The sequence below is a fragment of the Arachis duranensis genome, chromosome 1 (genome assembly GCF_000817695.3).
Source record: "Arachis duranensis cultivar V14167 chromosome 1, aradu.V14167.gnm2.J7QH, whole genome shotgun sequence".
NCBI classification, from domain to species: domain Eukaryota; kingdom Viridiplantae; phylum Streptophyta; class Magnoliopsida; order Fabales; family Fabaceae; genus Arachis; species Arachis duranensis.
This window is the reverse complement of record NC_029772.3, coordinates 34652164-34666596: the sequence shown is the minus strand read 5'-3', so window position 1 is coordinate 34666596 and position 14433 is coordinate 34652164. Positions and strand designations below refer to the sequence as shown.

Below are 14433 nucleotides of genomic sequence, written 5' to 3'. Positions count from 1 at the left end.
TTAACCAATATCAGTATACCTCAAGTTCATCAATCTCAGATCAATTGCAACTCATTCTCAAGTTCCTAATCCCTCATAACCATCACCGGTTTCCAATTTCTCAAATTATTATCAACTATCATCACCTCTTAAGTTCTCTAAATCATCACCAATATAATACTCTACCCGCTCAACCACAACTTCAGAAATCTAAATCTCCGTCTTCTAAACTCATATAGAAATTCAGCTATTTAAGTCTCTAACTCATATTTAATAATTTTAGAACCTAAGTACTAGGTAATACTCTTAAACAACATTTGGAGAAAGTTTGGAAAGTTAGAGAACCCTTAAAAATGAAGAAAAATCATATTTCAGCAAAACAAGGTCTATACGTACGCATGCCCCAAGTATGCGTACGCATACTTAAAATTTTGCCCATCTCGCGTACGCATACAAGAGTTCACGTACACATACATGCCAAACAAAATGGCACGCTCGCGTATGGAGGGTTTGCGTACGCATACTCCTCCAGACTTGCAGAATTTTGTAAAGTTGCAGAAATCAGTTTTAAACACCAAACTTTAAACGTTCATAACTTTCTCTACAGAAATCTATTTTCATCAAACTTTATATCAATTTAAAGATCTTTTAATGAACTTTAATTTAAGACAAATTTCAATAAATTTCGAAAATTGAGGCTTAAGTTATATCCGTCAAAGTTCACCAAAAATTGGTTTTGACAAAAAATTTGCTAGGTTCTCAAAACTTCCAAAATTCACAACCAAACCAAACCAAAACATACCCAATCCATCAAAAAATACTAACACACACTACACTTTACCATTCCATTGTACTTTGATCACTTCCATACTTAATTCACTCAACCCTTCCTCCATAATTCAACACAAATCTAAAATTCCAATTCAATACTTCCATACAAATAATTCACACAATCTAATTCCTAATATACACCCTTCCTCAATTTACAACATCATCACATCACAATCATTATATCACAAGTATCATCCACACAATCAATACTCATTTCATCATCTACATTCATTACCCAACATTAATAATTCCCATTAAAATTCATCAAAATCATCATACATCATCAATCCAATAAATTTCAACAACCAATACAATCCTATCATAAGGTCCACTAGCCTAACTGTCCAGAAACATTACATATTACATAAAAAAAATCAAAACCATACCTTGGCCGATTCCCACGCAACTCAAAATACCAAGCAAAGCCACCAAGCTCGATCCAAAGCCTCAAACCAACTCTAACAAACACCAAAACTCAATCTAACATCATACAACATACAAACATCAAACCTAGGGTTTACAAAAATAACTAAACACAAGGGTTTAGTGAGACCTTACCTTACCTAACGATATTAGAGGGAAAACCCAATGATATTCCAATGCTAGATCACCCCCTAAACAACAAAAACACAAAGAAACTCAAAAATCCAAAGCCATTTTTTAGTTTTGAACTAAGGCAGAAAACTGGAGCTAGAGAAAGAGTTTTTTACTAACAAAACTTATTTATAAATGATGGGTTCGGCAAGAACGACTCGTGGCTACAAACGGCTCGTCAATCGGAACTCCGTAGCTCAAGTTATGGGCAAAAGGAGGAAATGAATAGTAGCAACTCTCTTCTTCCTCTCTTCTCTCACCAGCGCTCCTTTCTTGGTTTAGGGCTAGAAATGAGCTGAAATTCTCATTAGTTGTGTTTATATATGTTGGGCTTGGACCCAACTTGGGCCCGGTCCAACCCGTTAGCTTTTAGGTCCGTTTGGCCCACTTTGGGCCAAAACCTTTAAGATTAGTGTCCGATTTTTTATTCCAAATTATTTTTGTCCTTTCAAAACAATAAATTCAATCTTTTAAAATTTTATTTTTCAAAATATGCGGTATTGGATAGACTAGAGCCGGTACTGCCGGCTTAAGCTCCGGTACGCATTTTTACAAAAACTTTCCGCAAAAGATACATTTTCCCACTCAGAAAAATCTATTGAATTCAAATTTTACCTTTTTATTTTCAAATTATCATTTCTATATTTTCGAACCTATTTCGGGCAGTTAAAATTATTATTTTATTAAAGTATTTATTCCGGTTCTTACAATAAACTTCTTTAAAAAAAATATGTATGTTCTCGCTCCTTTGTGTGCTTCTCATCTCGGCCCAAAAGTGGTGATCCAGATAAATTGAAATCCATAAATATTGATCTTCAAAAAGCTCTGCAAAAATGAACCGAAATTAGACATGCAAATGAAACAAAGTTATACTCATTTTCACCAAAAAAAAGTAACAACATCAAATAATTCGAATTAAATCCCGGTTACCTAAAAGCCACTTATTGCCTCCAACACCATACTTTGTGACAAAATCATTCGAATTTCTGTTGAATGCGTCTTTTATAAACGAGTTCCAAACAACGTGACTCGTCTCTTGTTCGATTTCTTCGTGTCACTTGTAGCCATTTAATTTGCTTGGGATCTTCTTCATGATATGCCAAATGCACCACTGGTGAATTGTTGTTGGCATACAGGTCTCAATAGCCCTTTGCATCGATGTGCATAGATCGGTAAGAATTCCTTTTGGTGCCTTCCCTCCCATGTAACAAAGCTAACATTCAAATAACCATTTGAATGATTGGATGTCCTCATTTTTCATCAAAGCGCATCCGAGAAGTGTCGATTAACCGTGGTGATTCACGCCCACAAAAGAACAAAAAACCAGATTGTACCTATAAAAACAGACACTCACAACAGTTATGAACCAAAATGTGTTTGCTCTATGAACCGAAAATTATATCGCAGTAAACCAAATACTTGTTTGTATTGTAAGTGGTATCAAATGAAACAACATCTCCAAAATACTCATATGCAGCTCTGCTTCTTGCATCAGCCCAAAATGCATTTTTGATGGAGTGATCAGCTTCAAGGTTAAACTCGAAAAAGAAATTGTGATTCTTCTCTTTCATTCTTACTAAGTACTTTGCCGAATTCTTTAGCATCATCTTGTTCGGAAACATTACGTACTTTTCTTGTAATGTAATTCCTCACATCTTTTTTTATAAAACTTAATTTGCGGTGACTGTCTGTTGTTGGTACAAATGACTGATATGTTTTACTCAGTCTGATTCCGGCTTCGTCATTATTTTCAATGGTACGACACACAAACATGCTTAGCTCCCTGTGTTGTTTAAGCATCTCTACTCGATCTGGACAACATGGGTGTGAACGATTCAGAACAACTTTAGAAATTATCCAAAGACCAACATCCTTCAATCTATGTACATAAATCCTGGCTGGGCAGTTTATTCCAGCTGAGGAATTTGTCTTTAGAGTTTGAGATATCTTGGATTTTCACTTCCCCTCTCTACTATATGTAATTAGTTGATTCTTAATATCATCTCCCTTTCGAGTGGTGTTCCTTATTTTCATAGAAAAATTAGCAAGTTTGTAGTGATCTTTGTAGAACTTTCTAGCTTCTTCCAATGTCTTGAAAGTCATCCCAACATTTGGGATAAATTGTTCATTCACAACACACTTGGACTGTAAAATGAACCGAAAATATTGCCATAACATGTGCCTTCTTTAATAACCAATTAACCGAAACATGTGCATTCTGTAAATTCAGAAACTCCTGCATTCTACTCATTATCACTTTATTCAATTGCATTCCATTACCATTCAATTCAAAATTATTGAAGAATGAACCAAAAATATTATCAAAGCAAAACAGTTGTATAATATTAAATGAATCAAAAATTGTCCATTATATAAATTCAAATTCAGAAACACCTGCGTCTAGAATGAACTGAAAATATTATCAAAATGAAACCAATGTACAATACCAAATGAACAGAAAATTGTGTTCATAAACAACTGGATTTAGCGATTGCATTCCATTCCATTTAATTCAAAATTGAATAATGCAAACCTCGTCCACTTGATTCGATTCAGAAGAATAATCCAAATCGCTCACATTCAATTGATTTAAAGTTGAATCATTCATTGTTTTGATACGGTATTGAAATCTGAAAACAAAGAAAAAATCTGAAATCTGAAAATGAAGAACATAAATGCAATGCAGATTGAAGAAGAAAATGAAGAAGAAAAGTAGAGAAATCAGAGCAGAGAAGAACGACAAGAACTTTACGTTAAGGAAGAGAAGCTCTACGTTGAGGAAGAAGCTTTACGTTAAAAACTGGGGGCGTCCAAAAATAACTTGGTTGACTTGGTTAGGGAAATTACATGGATGTAGAACATTATTATTGATATATAGGCATGTTTGTAGGTACAATTTAAGATTCTGCATACTAAGTCAGACAAATGAGGTCGGACACATAGGAAGAGTAAATTTAGACTCTGAAGTGGACTTTAATCATTTTGGACCTGGCTTTAGTCATTTGGACCTGGCTTTAAGTTGTAGGATAGGATATGAATACGAGTCATAACATTCTTTTGCTTAACAGTGACGTACATAGTTATCATCTAATCGACAATTAATCTGACCAAATTATTAAGTCATCGGATCAGTTCAGCAGATTAGTTATTAGTCAAAATGCTTAATCCGATAATAATAAAAAAATAAATAATAACAATAAATAAATATATTTATAATTTAGTATAATATAATATACATAATACTATAGGTGTATTAGCCTTTAGGCTTTATCTACACCGAAATAGTAAAATACATTACCAAACCCCTCAGTCACTAATCACTACCCCGCCGGCCCCTCATCAGCACTTGCACCATCTATGGACCCAAATGATGCATTTACAGCAAGCCTATTCAAGCTACACCTATAGACTGTCCTCCCTCCTCCTCTTTCCAAATCCTCGACTACATCGTTTCTCCACTTGCAATCCCCTTTTTCATTGTCCTTCCCATCGGCCTAGAGGCCCGACCTTGGAGGCCTCAAGGAGGAGCTTTTCCAGGCGTACGATAGCATACAACATGGCGGCGAAGATGGCAGAGTTAGGGTTTCCAACGAGGACTCTGGTTTGAAACCCCTATTATTACACATTTTTGAATTCATGTTTAGTGCCCTGTTGGGTCAGTCAATTGGTCGAACCGACCGATCCGAGTTTGATAACTATGCTGTTGTGCATACGAGTCATAACAAGAATACACCCAATAGACAAAGAAGCAAAATAAAGTTTTAAAGAAAATACCCATTTACCTCTGCACTTTATGCCCTTACAAAGATACAATTCTGGATACAAGCAAACAAAATTTACGTTCCAAAGAAACAGTAGCAATCAATATACGTGAAGGTGTATGCATAATGTAAAATGAGAATTGGACAAAGAACAAGGCAAATACTGCTATTCACCGATATTCCTAATTTTGTACAAATGTTCTTTAAATCAAATACATTGAAAAAGAATGGAATTTTTAACAACGAGCTGAACAATGTAAGAAGCAAATCATGAACAATGTTGACATTATAGCATTATGTGAAGAACTAGATTACATGCCATGGAGACACATAAACGTCTAAGACCACAGATGTTTCACCTGCTCCCCTAAGACGAGCAGCAACCGGACTTCTGGTTTACTGGCTGTCCTCGGATTTGAACTGTTGGAGGCCTCGCATTGTTCATTGGCTGGCTTGCCATTCTGTAGGGGAAAAAAAAAGATCAAAGGACAAGAAAAGAGGTCAGCCATGGAGGTTAGATCTGGAACCTGTTGAATGATATCAATTAACTAAATAATGTAGTTCCTTAACTCCACAAACTCAAACATCTTCAACAAGTCTTTGTTCAAGACTCGCCAGGATATGAATGTGCAACGGAGCAAGCAGGGAGAAAAAATGGAAATATATCCCTACTAAAACTTCTGCCTGCTAGAAAATAAGACAAATGTAGACATTTCCACAAGTATAGCACCTATTTTTAATTTCAGCTGCCATTGCCATGAAAGCTTGTTCCACATTGGTTGCATTTTTTGCACTAGTTTCCATGAAAGGAATCCTGATTTCGTCCGCAAATGCCTAAAGATAGAAACATAAAGCCAAACTCTACCATTATTATTACAGAAGAATGGATTCAGCAGATGCAAATGGGATCATATGATGAGGATGGCAAAACAAAAGGTACAATTTGAGTAACCTTTGCCGTCTCATAGGACACAACTTTATTAGCTGTTAGATCGCACTTGTTTCCCACAAGAAGCTTGTTAACATTCTCACTTGCATAACGGTCAATTTCATTCAGCCACTGCTTAACGTTGTTGAAGCTATCTTGGTCAGTGACATCATAAACAACCTGCAAAAAAGTCACGGATCACACCAATGTCTCCCAAAATAAAAAATAATCATAGAGGGAACTACAGGGGAAGGACCGATTCATAAATACTCACTATAATGCCATGGGCCCCACGATAGTAGCTGCTAGTGATAGTACGGAAACGTTCTTGACCAGCAGTGTCCCACTATACATTATTAAGGAAGGCAGAAAATCTGTAAACAATTACAACCTTACAGAAACAAGAACAGCACCAATCCCAGAATAATTATGGGGAGGGTTGTGGGGGACTCAATTTCCTGCTTTCTATTGGTACTATGAATCCCTCAAGGATTAACCAATGACACAATTGGTGACTTTATACAACAATGAACCTCTTAGAAAATGACCCATAGAATAATAATTATGTTGCACATTAAAAGAGACTTTCTTTAGTACATGGGACATAATCTTACATTGACCTCTTTATACACACATTTATATTGATGAATAAGAATAACAACTAAATGAGAAAATTTCAAAAGAGGCAATTTACAGGGAGAAAAGCACATTGAAATGAATCAATTGTTCGTTAAAAAATGACTGAGCAAAGTTCAATATCCAAATAACATTAATATTAGCATGAGCTTACAATTTGAAGTTTAATAGTTTTTCCATCTTGTTCCACAGTGCGAATTTTCTGCAGAAGAGAGCATGGTAAATAATTAGTCAGTTATTCATAAATGTGTTGAAAGAACATGAAATGAGGTTAAGGGATGGGCATGAATGCTTACAAAGTCAACTCCGATGGTACTGATATAGCTGTCAAGATATGAGTCATCCTGTTTGACAGCAAAATATAATATTAGAATTAAACATGTAACTTATCAAAATATAATGCAGTCCATACAAAGATGTTAGCCTCAAGGCAAAACTTCGTGTTTTGTATAAACCTTGCCTTTTCTAACAATTCGTTGAACATTGGCCAACATAATATATATGGAGAGAAAATATCAGGAATTTTCAACTTCATTCTTTCCTGATGGGAAAAAGTGACCATGAAACACATAATAGCTGAAGGAAGAACAAAAAGGACAGACTCTCAAAACTTACAGCAAACCTCAGTAGGAGACATGACTTGCCCACACCGGAATCTCCAATCAGCAAAAGCTTGAACAAATAGTCGCTACAGAAACATAGTTATGGTTAAAGGGAAGAAAATATTAAGAAACAGTCATTCCTTTAGCTATGTTAATATGCAGGGAAACAGCAACACAATATTAGCATGTGGAACAGCAGAATAGCACGCAACACAGCAATACTTTCTGGAAAGGTAGAACGTAGGTTGCCCAAGTGCCACTTACATAGGACATCAATAATAATAGTAGGATAAATGCATGCAACCACAACATATTCTGCTAAAAATTTGACTCCGATTTATGCAATGTTTGTCTACCACCAATCCACATGAAACCTGATAGGCTTGCACAAAACAAGCCCATGTCCTTTTAAAATTTCTCTATAGCCTAGTTGAGCACATATTGCACAAGAAATTATCGATCTAAGCCTCATCAATAGATTAAAAAAAACCCTCTAAGTTAGATTATTTTAGGAAGGGCCACGTCTTGCTCAACCATCACTTATAGATCTACGTATATATATAGAAGTTCAACTACCACCCACTTAATATCGGTTTAACAGGGAAACAAAAAGATCTCATTAGCAGACATCTGTGTAAAATATAACTAACAACCATCATTGAGCCAAAAAAAATGTAATTAGGTTCATCCTCGCTATAACCTGTTTGATAGTACTAAATGCTCTGTGTTTCCTTCAAGCTTATCAATTATGAGAAATTCATAATTCACAACAATCACACAGATTAGTCTAAAGAACTCGCATATTTTAAGCTAAAAGACAAATTAATACCTTTCCCGCATCTTATTCCAATTTCAAATAGTAAATCAATTTTCAAAAACAAACAACATCATTCACAAAAATTAGACACAATAAATAAACATTCCTGAAGACAGATCAGAGAAACAAACATTTCTAAAGTAGCCAAACAAATAACTAAACACTCACAAACGGATCTATCGTCGACAAAAACAGATCTAAATCAGTGATCAACTTCAACGCCATAAGCGAAGTTTCATCAGAGAATATATTGAATAAAAAAAATACAAAAATTGAATCAGCACTTCACAAAGGACAAAAATTCACTACCACCACATGAGACGACAGCAGATCTAAACTAAGGTGGAGTCAGAAACACGCACGAAGCAATTCCATGGAAAATTGAAGGAGAAAGGGGGGAGCGAGGTTAATTAGCACTTACTATTCAGGATTCATGGCTGCGTTTGAGGTTTGAAAATATTATTCAAATCTGAACAAGCTCGGCGGAAAACGGAGGAAAGAAGTGTTCGCCGGCGAGGAAAATGACCGAAGAAAGAGATCGTCGCCGGAGGAATTGTACCAAAGGAGAAGCGAGAGAGGGAAGGTTGAAGAAGAAATCGAAGAAAGGGGTGAGGAAGTGGAGTTATAAAATGACCCGAAGGTATCGGAGCTTTGCGATCAAAAGAGGTGAGGGGAAGGGTGACGCATCACAAGCCTCCACACGTTGCCACGTGTCACACCATCCTTCCAATTCCATGCCACTAAGAGTAAACTATATAAACTACTACTGATGAAAAGTTCATTTTGCTAATAAAAATTAATTTCAACAACAATAAATAAATTTTTAAAACATTTAAAAATNATTGATTGAATTTTGCTTCGATTTTCATGTACTTTTTAAATAATTATTCAAATATCTCTATAAAAATTCGAATCTAATATATAAATCATTTACTAAATATAAAAAATTTGTTATTTATAAAAAATATTATTTATTAATTATTTTTGTCATATTTTTTAATAATTCAAATGTTTATTTGTCATTCGTATCTTTAACTGTTATTTTTGTGAGCGGTATAAATTTTTGAGTATTAGTTTAATAATCTATTCCAAATTTTATATAGATTTTATTTGTGATTATTTTGAAGGATACATGTCGACTGAGGAATAACTGGCAAAGTTGTAAAAGTTTGCTATAGTTTTTAATTTATCAATACGTGTAATGTGTAGAGTATTTACCAATTTAAATACCCATGTCATATCTCGAATACATTGCCAAAATGAAAATTAAAGTTGTAACTCAAATGTTGTGCATCTATGATATGCCACCATTCCTTAACCAAAGATCGTAGGTGTACCTTAGATCAAGCTTTTTTCAGAAGCTTGCACATATTTTGGGTGTTTAGACTCTGAAATTTGAAGACAGTTGTCTTGAGATGTGGCCAAAATAAATCCGACATTCTCCATCTTAAATAGTTACATCCAAAATATTTTACCTATATAAAAAGTTACAAGCACCATAACTCATCACAATTAATCTGTACACTATATTCCCTTCTCCTATATTCATAGACATAGCCAATAGAATTTTTCTTTGTGGTTGTTAACCCAAATGGGATAATAAAAAATAGCGAGAAGGGAGGTAAATTTGAGTAAGCTCTTCTATGATGTTGCATACTTGCTGTTTAGAATTTCTAAATGTACTAAAGAATCTCATGTTAATAAATATTGGTAGATTTGGTTTTAAATAGATTCGAAATGTCAGATACAAATTTCTATCAGCGTTGTTTACTGAAGAATTTTAAAATAAGATATTTTGAGTGTAAGGTGAAACCCAAAATAGTCTCTGAGATTGGCATTTTGCACTGAAATCGTCCCTGAGATTCCAATTGCACCAATTACGTGCCTGAGATTGAAAAAAATGCACCATAGTAGTTCCTGACCCATTTTCCATTAACGACGTGATGACATGGCATGATGACGTGGACTGTAAGTGACACGTGTCACTTCATAATTTGGCCACGCGTAATGGTAGGATGATGTGGCGACCAGTGACACGTGCATGCTGACGTGGATAGTTGTGCCACGTGTCACAATGTTATTTGGCCACGTGTCCAGTTGTGCCACGTGTCGCAACAGTATTCGTCTACGTGTCATCCATTATGTCATCGTTGTATATGCACCAAATTAGTCCCTCACTTTGCATTAAGTGACTCATTTTAGTCCCTGAAATTGAATGTCGTGCACCAAACTAGTCCCTTCACCAATTTTTTTCTCATTTTTTTTTCTATAAATTCAAAATTCTCAATATTTTTGAATGCATTAATTTCAATTCTATTTTTTCACATGTTCTTCAAATAAAAGTGTTTTTATAAAATGTTTTTTCTCTTGCGAATACCCTATTCGCCGACTTGGAGTTAACGTGAAGGCTTTTCAAGCACCTTCACTACCATCTCCAACCTTTTTCAGTACTTTTATAAAATATTTTTTTTCTTGCGGATACCTCTAATAGCCGCCATCTTAGAGTTGACATGAAGACATTTCAAACTTCCCTCATTATCATCTCCGACCTCTTTCGTCTAGACTGCAGAGATCAAAAGTGATAGTAAGGGTGGTTGAAGTGCCTTCAATCTAGCTCATTTATACATAACGAAAATGTGTATTTCATAAGAAAAAATATTTATTTTAATTATTAATTTCTTGTTAAAAACACATTTTTTTATGAAAAAATGTGTCTAATAAATTATATAATTATTTTTTTTATCTGAAGGGACTAGTTTGGTGCACGACATTCAATTTCAGGGACTAAAATGAGTCACTTAATGCAAAGTGAGGGACTAATTTGGTGCATATACAACGATGACATAATGGATGACACGTAGACGAATACTGTTGCGACACGTGGCACAACTGGACACGTGGCCAAATAACATTGTGACACGTGGCACAACTATCCACGTCAGCATGCCACGTGTCACTGGTCACCACATCATCCTACCATTACACGTGGCCAAATCATGAAGTGACACGTGTCACTTACAGTCCACGTCATCATGCCATGTCATCATGTCGTTAATGGAAAATGGGTCAGGGACTACTATGGTGCATTTTTTTCAATCTCAGGGACGTAATTGGTACAATTGGAATCTCAGGGACGATTTCAGTGTAAAACGCCAATCTCAGGGACCATTTTGGGGTTTAACTCGATGAACATGTGCCAGCAATGTTCAACATGCTTTTGAAACTAATACTACTAAAAAATTGTTTATTACAAATGAATTTATAGATAGATTTAGTCTTTATTACAAACAAATTTTTTGTTACCGATAATTTTATTCATCGGTAAAAGTTTCGTCAAAAATTATTTATCGACAAATTTTTTCATCGGTAATTACGGATGGATTTTTCTCTTTTTCACCATTACTAACATCCCTTTGTTTGGTTAAAAAGTCAAATTTTTTGATAAATTTTTTGTCAATAACTTGTGTCAAATTTTTTGATAGATTTTCTGTCGATTATTAGAGCTTGAAAAAACATTTACAATTCTAAATACAAATGAATTTTTTGTTTATAAATCTGTCAGTAAGGTAAAACAGAAATTTTTTTAGACTTTTCCTTTGCAAAATAAACCTGACTTCATACAAAAAAAAAATATGAATTTAATTAAAACAAATTTTCATCCAATTTTTATCCAACTTGTATTTAAACATTCATAATATTTCAAAAAATAAACAAATCATCGTATTATCAAATTATGCAAGTCAATTCAAAACATAAACAAAGTGTATTCACACATCAATTATAATCCTCAGTGTATTGTTTAACCATATTAAAACTATCAGCTATAGTCCTCAGTGTCATCTTCATCCTCATCATCATAATCCTCATCCGAAGAAATTGAGGGTGGCAGCGGCACGGGTGGTAGTGGAACAGCACTGGAACTACTTGACATTCTAACCATCTTGTAATAACTAAGATATGCTTCATTCTATCTCTTTTGTTTCAGTTTTTTCTCTTTGGCCTTTTCAATTGTCCGATTTAACTTCTCTAACTTTTTGAGTCTTTTCCAAAGGAGTCAAGCGTGTGTCTAACAACTTACTAATATGCTCATCTGTCCATTGAGTAACATGCTAAAAAAATTCTTCATTGAGATTATGAATCTATTTCCGCAAATCAAAAACAAAACTTTAATTTATAGATGCTCTTCTAGATATAGATTTAATAGAAGTGGCTCCAAACTTAATAGAACTAAAAAATATTTTTTTTTTATAAATTCGATTTTTTTTATGCCATCTCACATTTCTTTTCAAATAAGTCCTTATTAATAGGTGGTAACTCCATTTTTGTGCTCGAGCCTTGGCATGTTGAGTCTAAACTTCTGCTAATTTTTTTTTTTAACTTTTTCTATTGTATAATGATTATATTAATTATATAAAAGCCTATATACTATTCTACTTGATTTCATGTTAAACACTTGAATAGTATGTTTTAGTGCCTAAATATGTACTAGTAGGCTAAATCATCATAATTGTAAATGGTGGCACGACATATACATATAGTATATAGATTTAATTTAATTCAATTTAATACGGGCTTCAAAATCATATAACAATAATAATGATTACAACAAAATTAATGTAAGAGAAAGAATAATAAAAGATGGAGGATAAGAATTACTCTACACGAGCAAAAACAACCAACTGGGTCTAACACTTTATACCTCTTCTTATTTGATCTTTTTTTATAGATATTTTTTCTCTTTGATTCTCTTTACTTATCTACTATATTCAATTTTTCTATTCCAATAGCAATTGGGATGCTAGTAAGTAGTAACATCTTATATAGTTACTGTCTCCCAACTACAACCAGGCATGCCAATTCCTTTAAATAAAGAACAAGCCATAATAAAACCTAAACAATTTTATTTTATTCTAGTATTTAAATCAGTTAGCTTCCTTTGTTTCCCTGCTTTGAATAAGGTTTTAGATTTTGTGAATATATTGCACAGGACAGCCACCTGATTATGTCTTGAGGGAGGTCAAAAACACAAGTAAATTTTTTAAGTGTATTGGAAGTCTTCAGAGCATAGAGATTAGTGAAAATTCCAAAAATGGAAGAAGTGTTTATCAAGCATTGACGGGGGAAGATAAAACTTAATTCTAATGCTTATTGCAATGTCATTACATAATCTAACAGAAATTTAAGAATAAACACGACAAAGATACAAACTTGCAAACTATAAATGACAATTAAAGAAACGAGAACTGATGTTAACAATTATGGGTCATGCAGATACATTCAACAAATAAAACATGCACATAAGAATGCAACTCCTTCATGTTTGAAGCTTGAAACTAACCAAGAAATAAAACATACACATAAGAATGCAACCCCTTCATGTTTGAAGCTCGAAACTGATCAACACAGTGAATTCCAAAGTGCACATTAACAACACTTCCCTAAATCCACAATCTCACGGAACAATCCTCAATCCCTAAAATTTCATTACTCATTAGCACCGGTTAATTGTTTAACAATGTCACATTTATACACTCAAGGCCAGCAACTCTAAAAGTGCCAATCTAACCTAAAAATAATAACAATTCCTAAAATTTCATGAATTAGAGACTAAGTTTATAAGGAAATCATAAAGCACATGCATAAACAAACAAATTCGTGGGCTACATTTATATAACATTTTAATTAATTAATAATTTAATATTTATACTGTATCTATTTCACATGAGTGTCTTGAGAGCGCTTGTCCACCCATTTGGATATGTCACTTTTAAGTGTGTGGATTTTCTTGAAAACTTCCTTGTAGGTTGGTGTACAACCCAAATGCTTCTTTTGTTTAGTATAAAACACAAACTAAGAAAAGTTTCACATAAATATATGTCTATTAAATAAGATCTAAAACCACGTTACTATTTTCTCCGCAATGGACAGAACCCCTTAAGAGTGAACTCAATTCTCCCTTACTTTTTTTTTCTTATAATTTTTTATTTTTCATCTGCTTTTCAGTACATTTCTAGCACCTTTTTGTAAATTGGGATTAACCATTCGTGGGTTGTATCCATACCCTCATGGATATCCGACATCATTTGGCTAAATCGCTTACTAGTCCTATATTTGAAAGCCCTCCAAAAAGACTTCTCATCATTATCATCAATAAGAAAAGTGGCTTTGCACATATAAGATAAGACAAGAAAATAACTTATTTTGTTCTTGAAATAATTTATATGATTTGCATGATATATATGTTAGTTTTTACCTTCCACTCCTTAAACCAAAGCTTCTTTATCG

The 14433-nt window shown here is 33.9% G+C and overlaps 1 protein-coding gene across 1 annotated transcript; it reads right to left on the bottom strand.

Annotated features, from left to right (window-relative positions):
* Positions 1–5305: 5305 nt before the first annotated feature.
* LOC107485351 (ras-related protein RABD2c) lies at positions 5306–8794 on the bottom strand. The gene is made up of 8 exons (XM_016105870.3): positions 8570–8794; positions 7345–7417; positions 7026–7073; positions 6884–6931; positions 6368–6439; positions 6118–6273; positions 5896–5999; positions 5306–5626 (listed from the first exon to the last, which is right to left on the bottom strand). Exons 1-8 carry the CDS (start codon positions 8581–8583, stop codon positions 5533–5535), a joined length of 609 nt encoding a protein of 202 aa, XP_015961356.1. The 5' UTR covers positions 8584–8794; the 3' UTR covers positions 5306–5532.
* Between the last annotated feature and the right edge of the window lie 5639 nt (positions 8795–14433).

Bases quoted from the DNA above. Each gene is read 5' to 3' on its own strand.
- LOC107485351 (XM_016105870.3), bottom strand. The intron at 6,440-6,883 runs GTAAGCTCATGC...AATAATGTATAG, and splicing joins AAACTATTAAACTTCAAATT to TGGGACACTGCTGGTCAAGA. The intron at 6,274-6,367 runs GTGAGTATTTAT...ACTTTTTTGCAG, and splicing joins GTGGGGCCCATGGCATTATA to GTTGTTTATGATGTCACTGA.